We start from the raw sequence: 18,781 nt of genomic DNA, 5'->3' as shown, positions 1-18,781 counted from the left end.
TGTTGTTTAAATTAAGTTGTAAGTCTTTTTTTTAAGATTTATACATTAAAAAAGATAAGATGCAATTCTCCCTGTTCTTTATACACATGAATGTGACAATTTTTACTGGGATATGAGGCTGAATTTTTATTTTGTTATGCTTAAAATAAGATTTGAAATAAGATATAAAAATTACAGTGTGAGTATAACCTCCCCTAAAAAATCCTAAATATGACTTGATACCAGTAAGTTGAGTATTGATCATTTGCGATTGGGAATTAGAGTAAAGTGGACCAGGACAACAGCAGGTTTCTTTACAAAATGTATTGTCACCAGTACAGAATAAACACACAGTGCAGATGTTTCTCATCAGTGTGACAGTTTCAGTTCGATTAGATCGACGTTTACATTCAATGAGTCGCTCGTAGTTTCCAACACAATTGGCTTCAGAATTCTACATTGATCTTGGCAATTGGAATCTTTTAAACGTCGGGCCTCGTGACGACGGCGTGGCGACTGAGCCGGTTTAATGAAGAACCGCCGGACACAGTTTAGCAGGCTCCTGTTGGAAACGGAAAAACAAAACGTGAGTTTCTGGCGTCGGGGGGAACAAAAGTGCGAAGGCTGAGGTGACGGGGGAGAGTTGACGTACCGGACTGCAGCACAGGCTGGAACTGGCCGGCCATGCAGATTTCCTCCTGCTTCTGGCGGACGGCTCTCTGGATGGCGGGGGGGAGGCCGCGGGGGTTGCGGGAGAAGACCAGGGCGTAGCCGTCCTCGCAGCTTCCGTCGTCCTTCACGCTGCGGCAGGCGTAGGTGATGGCGTAGTTGTCGTAGTCCGTGTCGATGACCCAGTAGTTGTCGCCTGGGAAAGCGGAGGAGAGGTTCAGTCCGGGCGGAGTTCAGGCGGAGGGAAGAAGAGATGGGGAGGAGGAGAGGGGTGGAGGGCTCACCGCCGCTGGACAGGTAGCTGGCCAGACCCTGGTAGTTCATGAACATCTTGCCGGGGGTGACTGGGTCCGGCACGGAGTACTGAGCGGCCATGTCGGCGCAGACGACCCAGAATCTGCCGTGTGGAACGGACATTTGGAGAAACGTTACAAACTACAAATGCTTCTGAGCGGCGTCTCACACCGAGGGCGGCTTCCTTCCCGTACCCGAAGAGAGTGACTCTGCCTCTGGAAGACGCCACCATGGAGCCGTCGTCCCCGACGGTGTATTCGGCGGAGATGTTGTCCTGCAGGAACAGACCCTCGGGGTCTTTCTTCTGCAGAGCGTACCACTTTCCGGCGTACTGCGAAGCGAGCAGGGAAAGAGACGGCCAACGTAAACACTACTGAGTAAATGGTGACCGATGAAGGTCGTCATGTCAACTGCAATCTGAACTTCAGGTGTTGTGGAAGGTGTGTGCTGCACTCACCCTGGCGGGGTCAAAGTCCTGCTTGACGGTGAAGCTGTCCACCACACAGGAGGCCAGGCTCTGCTCCACGCAGGCCAGGAACAGCATCGCCAGGGGAAAGATCTGGAAGTTCATTCTAGGTAACAAAAAAAACCAGGGGAAAGTTTAAATACATTTGGAGATCCACAACCTTCGAACAATATCAAACTGCACTCCTATCAAAGTCCCTTTTGAGACATAAACGATGCAACGGGAGTAAATTCCCCTCCATCTCCCTCGGTGAGAAGCCGAGCGGGTCCCCTGAAGGCAGTGTCTTCTTACCTGACGAGTCGTCTGAAGCCACAAGAAGTTCTCAACTCTCGCTCGCTGCAGCTTCTCGGTTGAGGAGACGGCGTGGGAGCCCTTTTTATACCCGACACACAGACCAGCTCACTGATTATTTTCACTTCTTGAACCTAAATGCAGAGTTTAAATCTACCGCTAATCCAGTTAACGAAATCCCCCGCCGTAAGCTGATGAACCCTCGCATTCAGCAGTGCATGGGCTTTATGTAATTGTTTGCAGGGCTACATAATGGAATATGTAATGGAAGCTGTCCTGGAGGGGAGGGTGAACCAGGTGGCCTGAGCCGCCAGTCACACGTCCACAACAAGTGTTTACTACACGTGCAGGTAGAAATGTTTGGGCCTTTGTGCTTACATGAAAAGGGAAAGTAAGGCCATTTATACATTTATAGTATCATACTCAATGAAATGTCTGAGAATTATAACCATTTTAATCATGTTTTAAGACATTTTTCACTTTTCATTATTTGACATTTATTTATACAAAACTATGTTGGAAAGCATGAAAACTAACATTTCACCCTTTACACAGAAAGTCATTGATTCATGTAAAGTTTATGAACACATGGTCAAGTGTTCACAGCTAAATATGAATCATTAAAATCATCGCACATTTCAAAGTTAACACGTTGCAATAATAATCCTAATAACTGATCAATATGATCAGTTTACCTCTGAAGTATGAAAGACCATTAAAATCACAATTGTTTGATAAGAAACTAAATTCAAAACACATACAAACAAGAATCTATTTACACACACACACACACACACACACACACACACATTCATAGTTTATTTATATAGTTTATTTAGTTCACACAAAATCTGTTTTAGTTTAGATTTATTATTTCTGCTGTACCTTTAAATGTCACTATTGAGATAAAACCTTTTTTCTACAAGAAAGAATCAGAGAGTTTTTCTCCTTTCATACAATATTTACAACCATCATCATGGTGTGTGTGTGTGTGTGTGTGTGTGTGTGTGTGTGTGTGTGTGTGTGTGTGCGTGCGTGCGTGCGTGCGTGCGTGCGTGTGTGTGTGTGTGTTTTATTCAAAGCTAAAAAAAAAAAATAGCTTAACAAAATCTAAGAATAATGATTTTCCTGATAAATTTGATGTCACATATTGAAAATATATCAATTAAAAAAAAGACATTACTATGAACAAACTCTTTTTGTTATGACCTTTTCTCCAATTTGTGTTTTTTTATTTTTGTTTGAATGTTTTGCTAGAAATATCTACCTTCAGCCCTCAACGTACAGACGTCAGGATCCCTGAATAGCAGAAGGAGGAGACGTAAGGCAGGAAACGCTTCAATGTGCAGTTTTTGCTGCTCAGCTGGAACTCTGGAGCGGCGTTGAATAATGACCTCATGTCATCTTATGTCAGCACAGCCTCAGGTGTTCCTGCGGCCGGCCACCGCTCCGTTAAGTAACACAGTCCTGTTGGTAAACACTGCTTCAAACTGTAATCCTGTTCAAACTCAATACCTGCGAATAACGTTTAGAACCCTGCAAAACAAAAAACAAAACGACATGCAGAAATGTGAAGACGTTGCATTTGTTTTAAAAATGTTATTTATTCCTATAATTATGTTATTTATCTCACGTAATATAACTCAGCCTGAGCTTCTTTTATAATTTATGAGATTATCTTGGTTAGTTTCGCCTCTAAGTATTGATCTAAATGTAGTGTGTTTTCTTTTGTTGTACCAGAAACACAGCTGTAAGCTGATCACAGTAATCCCCCTAACAACGTGCCTTGTGGAGATATTTTTAATTTCCCGTCGGCGAGGGCTAAGAGAAAGAATATGCCAGGAAGTCCCGACGTATTTTTAGCCGGCCTTGGCATTGACCTTTGACCTTTCAGACGGAGTGGGTGACATGCCAACAGTGTGAACTGTGCAGCTCTAATCTGAAAAAAAACGCTTGCTTTAAATGACCCTGCTGCAGACGGCCTGCGACTCGCCGCCAGGTGAGCTCGAGTTCATCACCTGTCACAGCCGGGGGGGGGGGGGGGGGGGGGGGGGGGGGGGGGGGGCGACCCGGCGGCCATGTTGTATAACCACACTTATGTGTCATGTCTTCAGCTCGGGCATCTCAGGGACAAATAGGTGGATTAAATCTCGTGTTTTGGCCGGTTTTTAGTGCTTTTATTGATTTATTTTTCAATCACATGGCCCACATTGGCTCCGTAGGCTTAGAAACAAACAGATATTTGACAATTAAACAGAAACTTCAGTTATTCTTCATTCTGTGGTTGTTATACTGAGTATCTTGTTCTTACGGTCCCTCCTCTTCTTTTTAACCTTTTGAAGTTTAAGGGGTAACAATTGTTAGTTGATGGGAGCTTTCAAGTGACCATATTTTGAACTCCAAATTTGATATACTGAAATGTACTCAAAGACGCCTCCTTTGTATGCACAGAGAATTTGCTTATAAAGGCATGATTCTCAGAGGTCTCTCGACGACTCCTAAGATAATAATCTACAAAAACTGATGGACTTAACACCCTTGATGTAAAGTATGTATCACACTATGTAACGCATCATCGGTGACAATTATTGTGGAACAAACATTCATTCTTTAAGTGAAAATGGCACGTCTGCAGTGAAGAATTTGTCTTGTTAATTGACGGAGGTGGAGAATTTTTTTTTACCATAATTACTGCTGGAGAAAAAAAAAACACTAGAGAGAACATGACACAGGCAGCAATTATGTTTCCTTACGTCATTTAAGTGGGAAAGCTTTGATTAGAAATTATTTATGTGCCATATTGTCTCAGAGATGGTTGGCAAGAGATTTTGTTCTCATCTTTTTGTCACTGTCAATACTTTTGTCGAAAGCAGTTTACCATGACACTGAAAAGCTCACCTTCTGACCCCGTTATGGCAAAAGCAGAAAAAGAAAATGAGCAAACACACTGTAAAGTTATAATGATTAATTTTCTCCTATCATTTCATTTCCCCCAACGATTTCATATATAGAGAAAACCCACTTGGATATATTGCTTTACATAGTCTATGATTTAAAATTCAAGTGTGTTAATGACATTTAATAACTCCCAGACAAAACTCAAATAAGCTGAAACCCATCCTTGGCCAAACACACACACACACACACACACACACACACACACACACACACACACACACACACACACACACACACACACACACACACACACACACCTACAGTGAAAAATCCAGATTCTGTTGCATTATGGGTGTTTTTAATACTCCGGCAGCCCGGCTTTGAGGTTAGTTGATGTGAATTTTTAAAAATAAAAATAAAAGTGTAAAGGAGTAGGACTAAAAAAGTCATTCTTCTTCCTACCACCCTCATTATTAAACTGTTCACTAATGCTTTCAAATGGTGAAACCACACCTTTTAACTTTTGTTGCCTTTGACTTTGGCTACCTCTGACAACCCTGTGGACACTGGAGACACAGGGACTTCAACAATTGTCCCATTGTTTTCCTCGCAGCAGACTTTTATCTTGAAAATAATCCAGGGATTAAAATAGTGGGATCCACTGGGGAGTGCAGCTCATGCTGACTTCACTTGACACACAAACTACAATAATACAAAATACAAAAAAGTGAGTTTTTTCTTCTTTTTTTTAAATAATAATAAACAAAACCCTTGAGGTTTGGGTTGGGGAGGAGATGGTTTCCTGCAGGGGAACAAAAAGTGAGAGATGATCAATGACCTGAACACTAACAAGAACAGCTTTTATCAATGAGTGTGTGAATTCATTCAGCAGCCACTCTCAGAGGTGTCCATTCTCCTCAATATTCTCATGATATGGCAACAGATTCTCACCTCCTCATCTTGAAACGCGTCTCCAGTGGGTCTGGAGCCTCCCACTGCCTGACGTGAATCTGTCGTCCCTCTGGCTCTCTGACTGATGGGCCAGCCGACGTAGGTTATTGACCCTTCTTTGTTCGGCCTGCTCAGCAAGGAGACGGTCCTCGGCTTCACGAAGCTGCTCCACCCGACACTTCTTCTCCTCCTGGTCATCCAGACGACGTCCGATGTTCAGTCGACGCTGTCTGGCTTGCTCTGCTAATTCCCGTCGCTTTTCCACTTGTTCTTCCAGCCAACGTTCTTTTTCAGACAACTCGTATCCTTTGGCTGGACGACGCTGCTCCACCTGGTCTCGCTGCTCCACCTGGTCTCGCTGCTCCACCTGGTCAGCCACCTGACAGTTATTGTTCAGCCCCTGCTGTTCGGCCTGCTCAGTTGCTGATCAGCCTCCTGGCAGCTGTTGGCGCGATCACAGATCTCATGCGTCTCGGCTGTATTGTCTTTGGCCGCCTGAAGCTGCTCGGCCCCCTGGTGCTTCACGGAGTACGGTTCGAACTGCTGCTGCTATTTGAGGTAGAAAATGAGAGGAAAGACACCGTTAATGTCCACAGAAGGACACACAGAGGAAGAAGTCACAGTGATCACCTTCAAAATCAAGGGAAGGCCTGGTTTGGGCTTTTTTTTTAACTTTATTTTATTTTATGAAGTTCTATTTAGCACAGCACATTTTATGATACCCCGTCATTTATTTAAGGGTGTATGAAATGTTCATTTAAGCATTTATAATACTGGTCTACATTCTTTCTTGAGCTAACATACTTGTCATAAGTTGTATTTCCTGGTCATTGTTCAAATTCTAAACAGAACTTACCAGTGGAGCAGGAGACTGAGCTTCCTCCGTGACCTTCTGCTGAGCGGATGGTGAGGACAAGCGCTCTGCAGATTCAGGGATGCAGCATTCAGCAGACTGAAAGAAAGAGAAAGTCATGGTTACCAGCATTGTCTTGGGTTGTTGACTGTCTATACTTTACTATTAAAATTCTAAACAGCATTCACCTGAGGAACATGAGACCCTGCTTCCTTTGTGACTCTCTCCTGACTAGAATCTGGGCAGGAGCCCTCAGCAGACTGGGGGCCCCAGACTTCAGACTGGGGGACTGGGGGCCCCAGGTCGGCTGATGGTGCCCACGCACCATAAGCCGACCCACTTTTCTCCCTCAAGCTCGTGCCGCAGCACTGAGGTCCACCAGAGCAGCATAAAGCATAAATATGACATCTTTGACACACCGAAACATTTAAAATCAGGCGTTTAGGAGGACTTTGGTAAACTTGACAAGACGCAGGCAGTTTGTAAAGACGACCATGCTGCTAAACCTACACTGGCCACAAGTGTTTCTCTGAAGTCGTGTTCAAGCACAGCAGGTATTATTGTCATAATCACTATATTATTGTGAGAGCAGAGGCAGTCTGCCTCTTCCTGAACATGTGGACTAACTCATCTTCCTGGAAAATAAAAACACACGTGAAATAAACCACCAAGTTAGGTATTAGCAGTGAGTGGCATTTACAGAGATATCTGTTTTCAAAAGTGTTATTTACATTGAACATGACTCAGTGAGTCAGATTGTGAAAGATCTACAATTATTATGAAAGGCTATTATTATTTGTATTATATCCAATTGAAATCTTAGTTTAGTATCTGTCTGGCAGACAGGAATGTGGACATTGCACTATTGAAAGTGTCACGTTAAGCTTCACATTGATAGTGATTGTTGTTGTCGTCTGACTGTTTACTGTTTACGTTGTGACTTTGTGATAAAACTAGTTCAAAATGTGAGGAACCGATTCCTGTTTCTTGTGTTGAATCTGGTTCCAAAGCTACAGTATGTATATAAGATTCTTAAATTTGCTGTGTCACAGAAATGTTTAAAAACCTGCTGGTCAGGAAGGTTTGACATGAACTCAAACATGGATGTTATTTGAACAACAGACTCGACATACAACGACATAAAAAGTTAAAATATGATTAAAAAAAACAAACACCGTTAGAAGTTGTGATCTGTGCCTTTTTTTTTTTTTAAAGAATTATCTCATATTCAACTGTTCAGAAAGTTTCAACTTTCACCAATTTCATCTATTAATACTCCACAAATGTAAATTCATTAATAATAAACAAGTTATTCAAGATGCATTTCACTACTTTTTCATCCTATCATCAGACACTCAGACCAACGAGGAACTCCATCATCTCTTCGTCGTACAGCCAAACGTCACCTCTTCATCGAATTTCTGGAAGGACAAATCATTGAAAATGCTTTCTTCTTTGGCTCTTTTTAAAGCTAAATAAAAAAATCTCGTGTCCAAACAGCAACCCACTGATTCTGAGTTGATGTGTTTTGATCATTTTGATTAAATCTTTTCAGGTTTTTTTAAATATTTTCATGACAGTAGTGTTTATTGATGTGGAGGATATCATGTCAGCTTGCTGGGATTCTTCCTCTCCTTCACTGTGTTTTGGTTTTTTCTCTACTAGTTATTATGATGTTCTTATTTTGGATAAATGAAAGAATAAAGAGTTTTTAGTGAAACTTGTTTCTCACAACGAGGATGCGGGCAGACTGTGTCCATGCATTTTGTATATTCTTGAACTATACTTGTCTACTTGGATGAAGGCTGCTGTGCATGATAGACATGATAGATGCTCAGAATCACCAAGCAAACACAGTTAATTTTGCTGTAAAAGTGACGTTTATTGGCAGTTGCCCAAAAAAATCACGTCTTCACTGCCTTGTCTCTGGATTTGTAGATGATTCCTCCGCTCTTCAGCTCTCTCACCACACCTTCGTCCCCTGACCCCAAGACAGCTGGTCCACTGTAGACTTTTTACACGGGGGTCAATGTTTCATCACCTGAGAAAACAAATACCCACGGTTTTCTGAACCTGAGCCTCACTGGGATTTATTTCTCTGAATTTCAGTAATACGTTCACAATCGTTGTTGCAATATTTAGTTTTGTCCTATGAGTTTGCAAAACATGTCTAAACTGCATCTGTCAAACTTCGCTTAGGCCATTTCTCACGAGTATTGTTGATGGAAGTGTTCTGTCATTAAATTGTGTGCATGTATATAAATGTATATGTATGTATAAAACCAAACTGTTGTGCTTTAATTCCACAAATTCTCAAAGTCTTACAGTTTTAATATTCCTCACATTGTAATTAACCTACTAGTAGATGCAACAGCTAAAGATTAAGTTACTAAATGTTTACTTGCCTGATAAAGGGTTAATTAAAACAGTATTTTCATTCAATTAAAAAAAAAAGATTTTGGCCTAACTAAAAGACAAAATCATTTAACTGATTCTAAAAGGACGACAATTTCAAATGGAACTCATTTATTCTGGTTTCAGCGAAGCAGCTGCTGTGTTGTGTCTGCTGGAGACGCTTATTCACTCAGTGAGGGAAACAAAGACAGACACCAGTGATCATGTATTGGTGTATTTATAACATCGGTTCATTACAAACATTAACTTTACAAGTTCTGAGTGCAGCCACATTGTCAGGTTCGAGAGTCGTATTTCATATCGTGTAACTAACATACAGGTGATTTATCTGGTCCTCCAGAGGGGCGTCCTGCGGTAACAGTGAACACGTCCACAACATGGGAGTGTTTGACGGGCTGTGACCTAAAGGTGTCACTCCAGAAAGAAGAGGAAGAGGTTGAAAACTGCACGGGGACGAGGACATCCTCCCACAGTGGCCTGAAGCTTTACTTCAGGATGGTGTCCTCGTTGGCTGTGAGAAGAAAAGCAACACAGATGAGATTTTACCGGAGCAAATGTGTTTCACCTCAATTCAATATAATTGTGTTGCGCAAATTACTGCGGCAGTAACTCATGAGCAAGGCAGCGTGCGGACACAAACAGCACACATACCTTCTGCGAGCTCCTTGGCAATGCGCGCCTGCTCTTCACGGACTTTCTTCTCCTCCTCCTCAATCCTCTTCTCCTCGGCTGCAATTGGCTTCAGGTTATCTGCGGAAATGAAGAAGCTGATATCAAAATGTAATCTGGTGAGATTTAATGGAAACATTTTTTATTTAATTTCCTTCTTTTCTGGCGACGACAACGAGCTGCATATTCTTGTTTGTTTGCACTGCCAAGTCGAGTTCTATTAATTGTTCATTTTTTGAGTTGAGTTTCAAACCAACAGAAAATTGCTACACGACTTTGGTGTTACCCTTTCAATGTCCTCTAACCAAACGGAAGTTCACACTCAGTTTGTCCCCTTTATGACATTGAAACGGTTTTACTCTTCATTAATTTTTTGTTTTCCTTCCTAATAACACTGTCAGATCATGAAACGGTTTATCAAATGTTTAGCACTTGGAACAACTTACCATATCTCCTCTTTCCATAGATGATGCCAGCGATCAACGCTGAATACCTGGCTGTCTGTGAGGGGCGAATAATAAACATTAGAAACAATCACAACAACCACTGCTAATTTGATAAGACAGGTTACAGAATCTCTGGATATGCAAGAGGAAAAGGCATTAAACTTAAAACATAAATCAGCCAATACAAACTACATTAGTGCACCCACTTATGCTACATATAAATCTCAAGCGATTTCAGTACTTTAAACCTTTAGGACAAGAACTGTTCGACAACTAATGGTCAACTTGGATATTTGCTTTTCATATTCCAACTGACATGATTCGGATCGCAAACAATAACGTAAATGGATATAAGCTCATTGTTAACACCCACGAAGCGCATACAGCAGCAATAAGACCTACAAAACGTTTTGATACAATTAGATTTTTCTTAATGACTATTTATTGACTCCCACTCATCTCGACATGGTTTCAATGAATTACTCGCTGTCAGCAAAGTCAAACGTAATGTCTCACAAATACACGCTTCACAACATATTCAAAGTAATTACATGCAGTGTTAAGAGATCATAACGCAGAAATTGAATATTTATATTTAGGTAATTATTTATCTTTCCACAATAACAGCTTGGAGCAACATTACAGCGTTGATCCAGCTCACTGCTAACAGTTAGCAGGTTAGCACGCTTCGCCGCGTCGCTTCATGCAAACACGTGAGATTTTTAGCTGGAAGACAAAAACTACACATTTTTAAAGGTACGTTTGTGATACGGACCTTAATGAGAGGAGATACTGCGACCGGAGGAGCCATGTTTATATAGCAGGCTAACAGTTAGCAACAGAGGTCACTTCACCGCAGCAGAGGAGACGCTTCTTCTTCTCTGCTTCTTTAACGTGAGAACTCAATGTACCAGCAGCTTTTTAGTGTATACGCCACCCAGCGGCAAAGCTCAGTACAACAAGGCAAGGGACGTTAATTAACGGTGAAGAACTAGGGGAAATACTTAAAAATATTGAGAACGATTAAGAAAGACATGGAACGAAAATACATACAGTAAAAACCTCCATTAAGATAAAGGTGATGTAATAAAGTGAAATCTATTTTTTATTAGAAAACTTCAAATTATCACGTTTTATGGCCTTATTTAATAGAAGCAAGTGTGTCAGTTGTCCTCGTGTGTGCAGGAAGTGTGTTCCACAGTTGAGAGGCATAGGAACTAAAAGCAGCTTCACCTTGTTTGCGTCTGATTCTGGAAACACAAATAGTAAATTATGTTCGATGAAAAATCATTTGATTCAGATGGTAGCAAGCTGATTTTCTTATTTTCTCCATGTGGTTGTTGAATTTCAAATCTGAATCTGGAGTTACACCCAGATTTCTAACTTGATTATGTTGTCTTGAGTCACATGGAGTCAAGATGAGCACTGACCTTTAACCTTTCCTCTTTGGAGCCAAAAACAGTTACTTCCAGGTTTTGTATTGTATTAATATGTTACATTTTACTTGAATTCAATTTTCAAAAGAAATAATCTTTTTCACCATTCTGTGTTGGAAATTGGACCGGCCACAAATGTGTTGCAGTTGCAATTGTCTTCCTGAAGAGGTCAGCGCTGGTCAGGTATTAAATTCAATCAGACTTTTTCCCGAGCAGAACAGTCTTTATTGGAATACAGGGTCGAATTAAACGCCATCACTTTATTTCATTAAAAAAAAAAAAAAATCACACTGTATGTACTGTAGGCAAAACCAAGTATTGCAAAGACTTAAAAAGCAGCAGTGTCTGAAAGTTGTCTAAACCCTGCAGGCCCGGGCAAATCTGTGAACAGAGATACAGTGAAGTTGCTTCCAGCTGTAAACATTTACTGGTCAGAATTATACATCTTTAAACTGCTCCAATAGCATGTGAAGCAAGCTGTACAGTACATTGTGCAATAAGAGCTGCATCTGTGACGATATACACATTTTCCACACCAGAATCTAACATTTCTGATAATAATTGGACATTGGTGAAAACATGATTTGATTTAAAGGTAGAAAACATCCCCCCACAATAAATAACAACAACAATACATGTAAACATATCCATAACTGAACTTCACTGAAGCCATTTGACACTTTAATTAAGAGAATAATTCAATCCCAAGATGAAATGTATGTACAGCCACACAATCACTTCAAATTTAAATATTGTAGATGTCTTATATCAAATTGTATCAAATGTCACCTGACAAATACAAGCTGCCGATTACTTCTCTTTCATACAAACTCTTTCCACACATTGAGCTTTCCTGCAAAATCTACATTGAAGCATTATCTTTACATTAAAAAAAACCAAACTATAATCAATGTGCATGGCAATGGCTTCCAAAGCAGTCATTAAGTCTTTTCATTGTCCTCTCAGCAAATTTGATCCGCCCTCGTTTCTTCAGGGAGGCCGTGTACTCGTTGGACTTGAGCTTGGAGTAGTAGTCGGAGAACTTGTTGAAGAGGATGGAAATTGGCAGGCCGTTGAGGATGATGCCGAAAGAGATGCAGACGAAAGCGAAGATGCGTCCCAGTATGGTCTCGGGGTAGACGTCTCCGTAGCCCACAGTGGAGATGCTGACCTGCAGAGCAGTGAGGACAGAGACGGGTCAAGAGAGAAGAAACAGGCCCTGGCCAATCAGTACTGTCTTTATCCACCTTATGAATCATGTTGTGTTGAAAAACATCCATAATTACTGAAAAGTGTTGAGGAGCAGCGCATGAGCCTGATGTGCTCAGATTTAATGGTGAAGTTCAGCTGCTTGTTTTTGAATGAAGATTAGAAATATATATACTTTGGTTTTTTTAGAAGTTTACAAAGATTTTAATGGTTTTTTTTCTTGTTCTTTAGATCACAAAGAATGATGCACAAGATCATTTTGAGTTCTTCTAAAGCTCCTACAGCTTCTTCACACTATTCAGAGACACTTGTAGAGTTCATTTGCATCTCTACATTTATTAAAAGTGTAAATCTATATGTGGTGTGTGTCTGTAGGCTGATATCACAAGATGTTCCTAAGTGAACAAACAGACCCTGTCCTAATGTAGAATTGAAGGAAGTTATGTAATATTGAACCTTACGCGTCACTTCTGCTGTTTCCTTTATCACAGGGGTTGTCACAGCTCGTCACTTGAACGTGCTCCATAGATTTAGCCTACGTCTTCGAACAATACATCTTTAGCACCTGAAACTTGTTCCCTGTTGGTGGACATCATGATAAAATGTCCCACACAAGGTTTGTCAGTGGTTTTAAATTTGTGTGTTTTTTTCATCTGTGTCTGTGTGATTAACAGTCAAACTGTGTATATGAGCAGTCCTGCGACCACAGTTCAAACAAAGCCAGTATAGAAAACAGACTAATAGATCAACAGATGTACAGTGAAATTAACTTCAACATAGATGTTCAAATGGTAAAACACACCAACATTTTGTTGGAGGTTCAAACCTTCGATCTTCTCCTTCATGTTTCTTTGATGAAACTCGTCTACACTCTCAGATGTACATCGATTCAAATAAAAGACTGAAGAAAGCGTGGCTTATTAACCCCGTTGGGGAAATGACTGAACTCGTCCTATTAATAGTTTCCCTGAACTCCCCCTGCTTGGAGCAGAGGGCTGCCGCGGTGTGACGCCCGCGGAGCAGCTGAGGGGTCATGAGTCTTGTTCAGGGACCCACAGTGTGAAGGGAACAGATTCAAACCCGCAGACTTAGAATCCTGAGATTAACCCCCAGGCCTCCACAGCCCCAGTGGAATCGAGCCGAGGCACATGGAAGAAGCACAATCTGATATTAACACGAGGAGACAACTGCCTTGCTTGTTGTCCTGGTGTTTACAACATGATGGAAATATCGTGTTCGCCACAGCTTCTCCTTTCAGCCTTTGCTGTGAAATGCAGGGACTGTATATGTATAAATGGAAAAACGACAACAGTTCAACACCACACAAATAAAGCTAGCCATGATCATAATAGTGATCATTTTACTTTGTTCCTAATTGCACCGAATTGAGTCGACTTACCTGATTAAATTATTCATTTACTGGATATAGCATCTGTTCCCTTTTAGCAGTAGACACACGCACTGCACTCATATACAGTATGTTCCCTGTTAGGTGATATGCAATGTATAAGTGTCCGTGAACTGTGTTGTTTACCAACCACACAAACCAGAACATGTAAAAATGTCTTTCTGAATGTCCCTTGTCTTTTTCATGTCCTTCACTTTGTTATCCTGCAAACAGCCTGCCAACAAGACGGTGCAGTGACTCACATGAGCTCATCGTGCCTCATTCAATACACCCATCAGTATCATTCAGAGGATTATCATTTCCTGGCCATGGATTAGGAGCAAGACTCCCCACCAGCTTTCAGAGGGAGGGGGGTGATCCACTAATGGCTTTATAAGGGGAGACTCACCAAATCAATGTTTTGGCTGACAGTTCGAATAATAACATTTCTTACATGCTGAAGTTGAGGCTTTCTGTATTGAAAACTCTCCTGTCAAGCCAGAAAGGTGTCGTGACTGAATCAGATGGCAAATCAACAACTTACCCTTTGGACGTACTGATCGACTGCAACAGGTCACATGAGTGCTAAAGCAAGAGGAGACGCATCCTGAAGCACAGCTGACCTCAATGAGTTTTGTAAGTCAGGTAGTGCCGGGTGTAATCTAATAAAGTCAGTTCACACAGCATTCACACAAGACTGTGAACATGTGAGCATTAGAGAGAATGAAGCTCAGTTCCCTTCTTTATATTCAGGTAGGTAACTTCAGGTCGCCGCTGATTTGTGCAGCATCCCTGCATCTTCTATCTTAAAATGGACTTGTATTCCATTTTAAATCATTTGTCCGGTTGTAACTCTTATGGCCTCTTTTCCTATATATGGTTAGTTGTCCTGTTTTATATGGAGCACTTTGAGCTGCACTTTGTATTCATGTAGCCCACTTTATACACAGATTATTTGATGTTTATATTATTTTTTTAAATCTTAAACAACCTGTTTTCTTCCATCTGACTTTGGTTGTTTTACTTGTCCAAACATTATGGACAAGTAACTTTGTTCATTGTGAAGCTGCAAATAGTTCCTCTTCTGTGAAACTGTGATTGAGCACATCGACTGAACGAAATTATAAGAAGTTCTGGTCGCCAATTTAATGAAAATAACCAACTGCATTTCACTTATTTTAATCAACATGCATATATTATATATTTTTATGTTTGAGATAAACAGAGTCATGTGGTAATATGGGCTCTTTTCGTTCTCTATCACATTAAAATTTGCTTAACTTAACGTTTACCCCAAGCTGTGCAGTCAATAATTTGTTAGTTTTTGGAAGTTGGCTTGGGAACATGTGGTTGATGGTCGCCTGCAGGCTGCCAATTCCCCGTCACTGTTCCAGATACTTTTAAAATCATAAATGCAGTTAATTTTGATTCATACTCACATTGAGACCCTGCTTTAAATCTGCACATTCACTGTTAAACCAGCAGATGTGTGAATTAATCTTATGCCTACTGATGATGATACAAAACATCCAGTGGTTAAACTTTAACTGCACTCAAGCAAAATGGTAGAAACGTTGATGAGAAGGAATTTGTGCCTTTCCAGACATGCACTTACTGCTGCCCACCACCACGCATGAGGAATGCTGGTGAAGTTTGTGTGCGGCATGTCGTGCTCCACTGTGAAGACCATGGCAGAGAAGGTGAAGATGCCCATGGCGATGAAGAGGAAGAGGCAGCCCACTTGCTGGTAGCACTGCCGCAGGGTGAAGCCGAACGCCCGCAGACCGGTGGAGTGACGCGCCAGCTTCAAGATACGGAAGATCCGCATCAGCCTCATGATCCGCAGCACCTGCCCCAGCTTCCCCACCTGCCTCACCGCCTGCATGTCGGCCTCGTGCTTTATGTAGTTATCGTCACTGTCGAAGAACTCAAGCACCGCCTGCAGGTACTGGGGCAGGATGGCGATGAGGTCCACGGTGTTGAGCACGCTCCTGCTGAAGGCTTTGATGTCAGGCGTGGATATGAGACGCAGCAGGTACTCGGCGGTGAAGAAGGCGATGCACATGGACTCCACGTATTCCCAGTAGGTTTTCCCGCTCAGCTGACCCGCAGCAGTCCGGTACTGCATCTCGTCCACCGTGTTCATGGTCATGGCCACCAGGGAGATCAGCACAAACAGGCTGGAGGCTACGGCCATCAGTTTGGCTTTGACGGACGAGAAAGGCTTCTCCATCAGGTTCCAGATGGCTCGGCGCTCGTGGCCCAAGAGCATGTCTTGAAACAGCTCCTCGTTCTCCTCGATCTCCACCTCCGCCTCCAGCTCCCTCTGGATCTTCAGCTGCTGGTTCAGCTCGTCCTGCCTCTCCTCGAAGGAGATGCGGCAGCAGCGGTGGGTGTTCTTGATCCTCACGCCCCAGTAGTTGATCTCCTCCAGGAAGTTCCGGGGACACAACTCGTCTTTGATCCACAGCACTCCCGTCCTGTAGAAGTTGAATATGCTGTGGAAAACGTCCGGGTCCCTGTCGAAGAAAAACTCATTGTTGGTCACTGTGTAGTCGTCGCACAGTTCAAGCTTCATGTTGTGGTCTGTGTAGGTGGCCAGGCGTCCTATCCTGGTCTTGGGGTACTTTGCTGCCGTCTTGTAGGCGATCTGGTAGGGTTTCCCTCCCACGTTGATGTTGATCATGTAGTTCTTCTTAGAGAGATTGATCTGCTTGGAGAAGCCAAACACAACGTTTTCGTCCTCTTCGTCTTCGTACTCGGCGTAGATGTCGTAGATGTCTCTGCTCAGCTCCTGCATGGAGTTCCATGTCTTCACGCAGCTCTCCTTCGCCAGCGGGTAAACCAGCTCCGAGGGTCTCCGATTAATTTCAGAATCTGTGACCTTGTAGTTGGGGAAAAGGCTCTGCCTCCTGTTGACTATGTTGACCTTCTTGGTGCTCCCCATATCGATGCCCCCCAGGCTACACCGCAGACTGAGCACTCAGACTGGCCAGCATTACTGCCGTCTAATACCCCCTTCACCAAAGCATGGAGGACATGAGCAGGATGCCTCATGGCCCCATTAATGTTGCTGACTGAGAGGATCCTCGTGCTTACGGGACATCTAAATACTCTTATCCTCTGCTGAGCTGCTGCGCTGACATGACGTTGACTGTGTGGCTCCTCAAACAAATCACAACTACAGGAACACACTTTTAACAACCATGTTATGAAAATGTGTTATGTGGATCAATTTAAAGATCTTCGAGGGTTTTGTTTTTTTTCTTTTATTCACAGAAATCATGAGCAGCGTCTTATGCATGAATCCTTTTGAAATCCCTGCAGATTATTCAAGAAGTCCTATTGGTTGGCCAGGCAATACTATTGCATGTCTTTTCTTGTTTTCTAAAGAAATCAGCCTCAATAACCCAACATTTACTTACTTACTGATCAATCGTACTGATTACAAACACTTTGCACATACATATATTGGTGTGGGTGTCTTTTTTGACTCATAATTAATTTTGTTGTAATTGGGCCTCAGATTTGTGGGGGTAAACAAAGGAGGACTAGTGGGTGCATAAAAGAGGATAAGGGCTTTAAGCATTGGCCTACTTCCAGATTGGGAGGGGGTGCAGGTTTCTTCAGACATGATGTGATTCAATGCAGCATGTGCTGAAAACAATCTTTCTTTTTCTAAGGTTAACCCGAGTGAAACCCATCGACTTCAACGCTGTAAAACAGAGCGACACATCATTCCAACGCATGGGAGATTTTTAACCCGGTAGAATATCTACTCAACAAAAATCAAACGTTTTCCAGACATTGAATCCTCTTATTGGACATCAGATTATTGCCCCGAGATTATTGATTACGAGAACAGGGCATCCAGGGCAATAACATATGTTTAACATAAAACCCTTATTCACCCTCCAAGTGCGAGCCTGTGCTGAGTGGCTAACGGAGCTCAGGATTGAAGTCATTAATCATGTGACATTTAAATACAGTTAAAAGACTTAAGGTAGTCTCGTTAGGGCAGTGTGTCACCCCAGACAAGGTAACAAAGGAATGAGGCCAAAATCTAAAAGGGGAAGAAAAAAAAAAATAATTGAAACTTAACATTCAAACTTTATATGATTTTGAAGGATGTGTTTGTTTTACCGTTTTAGTCAGTAAAATTAAACATGCAAGGGACAAAATATTTGAGCAGTGTAAAATATGGAATAATTGATGTGATTCAACCTTTTTTTTTTCAATCAATATTGAGCATAATTATAATATGAAATGCTGTTTACAAACAATAAACAAAAGTGATTTATACTGGATGCATTGGGTCAAAGTTGAAAATAAAGATGAATATGAGTGGCAGAGCTTTATAAGTAAAGAGCATTATACATGAGTGTAGTGTCAAGGTTTTTCATATATTTTTTATTTTCATGTTTCCGGGGCATCCAAACTGTTTTTAATGTGGGCCAGATTGGATCATGTGAAATGATTGAATCAAAGATTGCCTTTTACGTAACCCATTAATTATGAGGCAGCTGATTCCACACATTACATATTTTTTATGCGTGCTACCCAGTCGTACTGCCAATGTAAGTTAAACATAGGAGTTAAATGATACAATTAACTTTTTTTTTTTTTTTTTGCTAATAAGCTTTGTTTTCCATTTTTAGACAGATGATCAAAATCTGTCTCATGGCCATGAATGGCCTGAGGGTTGGATTTTAAATGTGAATAAATGAATTAAATGAATGAAACAGATGTAGATGTTCACTGATTGGGACCAAAAGACATTCATCTGAAGCAGAGATGTTGATGTTTTTATGAGGATTG

General features: G+C 41.7%; 2 protein-coding genes across 2 annotated transcripts; both read right to left on the bottom strand.

The window, feature by feature from the left end:
* Positions 1–530: 530 nt before the first annotated feature.
* On the bottom strand, positions 531–1,513 carry LOC308132214 (purpurin-like; the record flags this gene model as incomplete). The annotated part of the gene is made up of 5 exons (XM_080499213.1): positions 531–541; positions 632–844; positions 933–1,045; positions 1,137–1,273; positions 1,400–1,513. 5 exons carry the CDS (start codon positions 1,511–1,513, stop codon positions 531–533), a joined length of 588 nt encoding a protein of 195 aa, XP_080355339.1.
* Positions 1,514–12,274: 10,761 nt separating this feature from the next.
* Positions 12,275–16,910, bottom strand: LOC308132046 (potassium voltage-gated channel subfamily V member 2-like; the record flags this gene model as incomplete). The annotated part of the gene is made up of 2 exons (XM_080498988.1): positions 12,275–12,538; positions 15,579–16,910. 2 exons carry the CDS (start codon positions 16,908–16,910, stop codon positions 12,275–12,277), a joined length of 1,596 nt encoding a protein of 531 aa, XP_080355114.1.
* Positions 16,911–18,781: the final 1,871 nt, after the last annotated feature.

The sequence above is a fragment of the Blennius ocellaris genome, assembly GCF_963422515.1.
Source record: "Blennius ocellaris genome assembly, chromosome: 7".
In the NCBI taxonomy this organism is placed as follows: domain Eukaryota; kingdom Metazoa; phylum Chordata; class Actinopteri; order Blenniiformes; family Blenniidae; genus Blennius; species Blennius ocellaris.
Note: the sequence above shows the minus strand (reverse complement) of the source record. Positions and strands in the feature narration are given on the sequence as shown.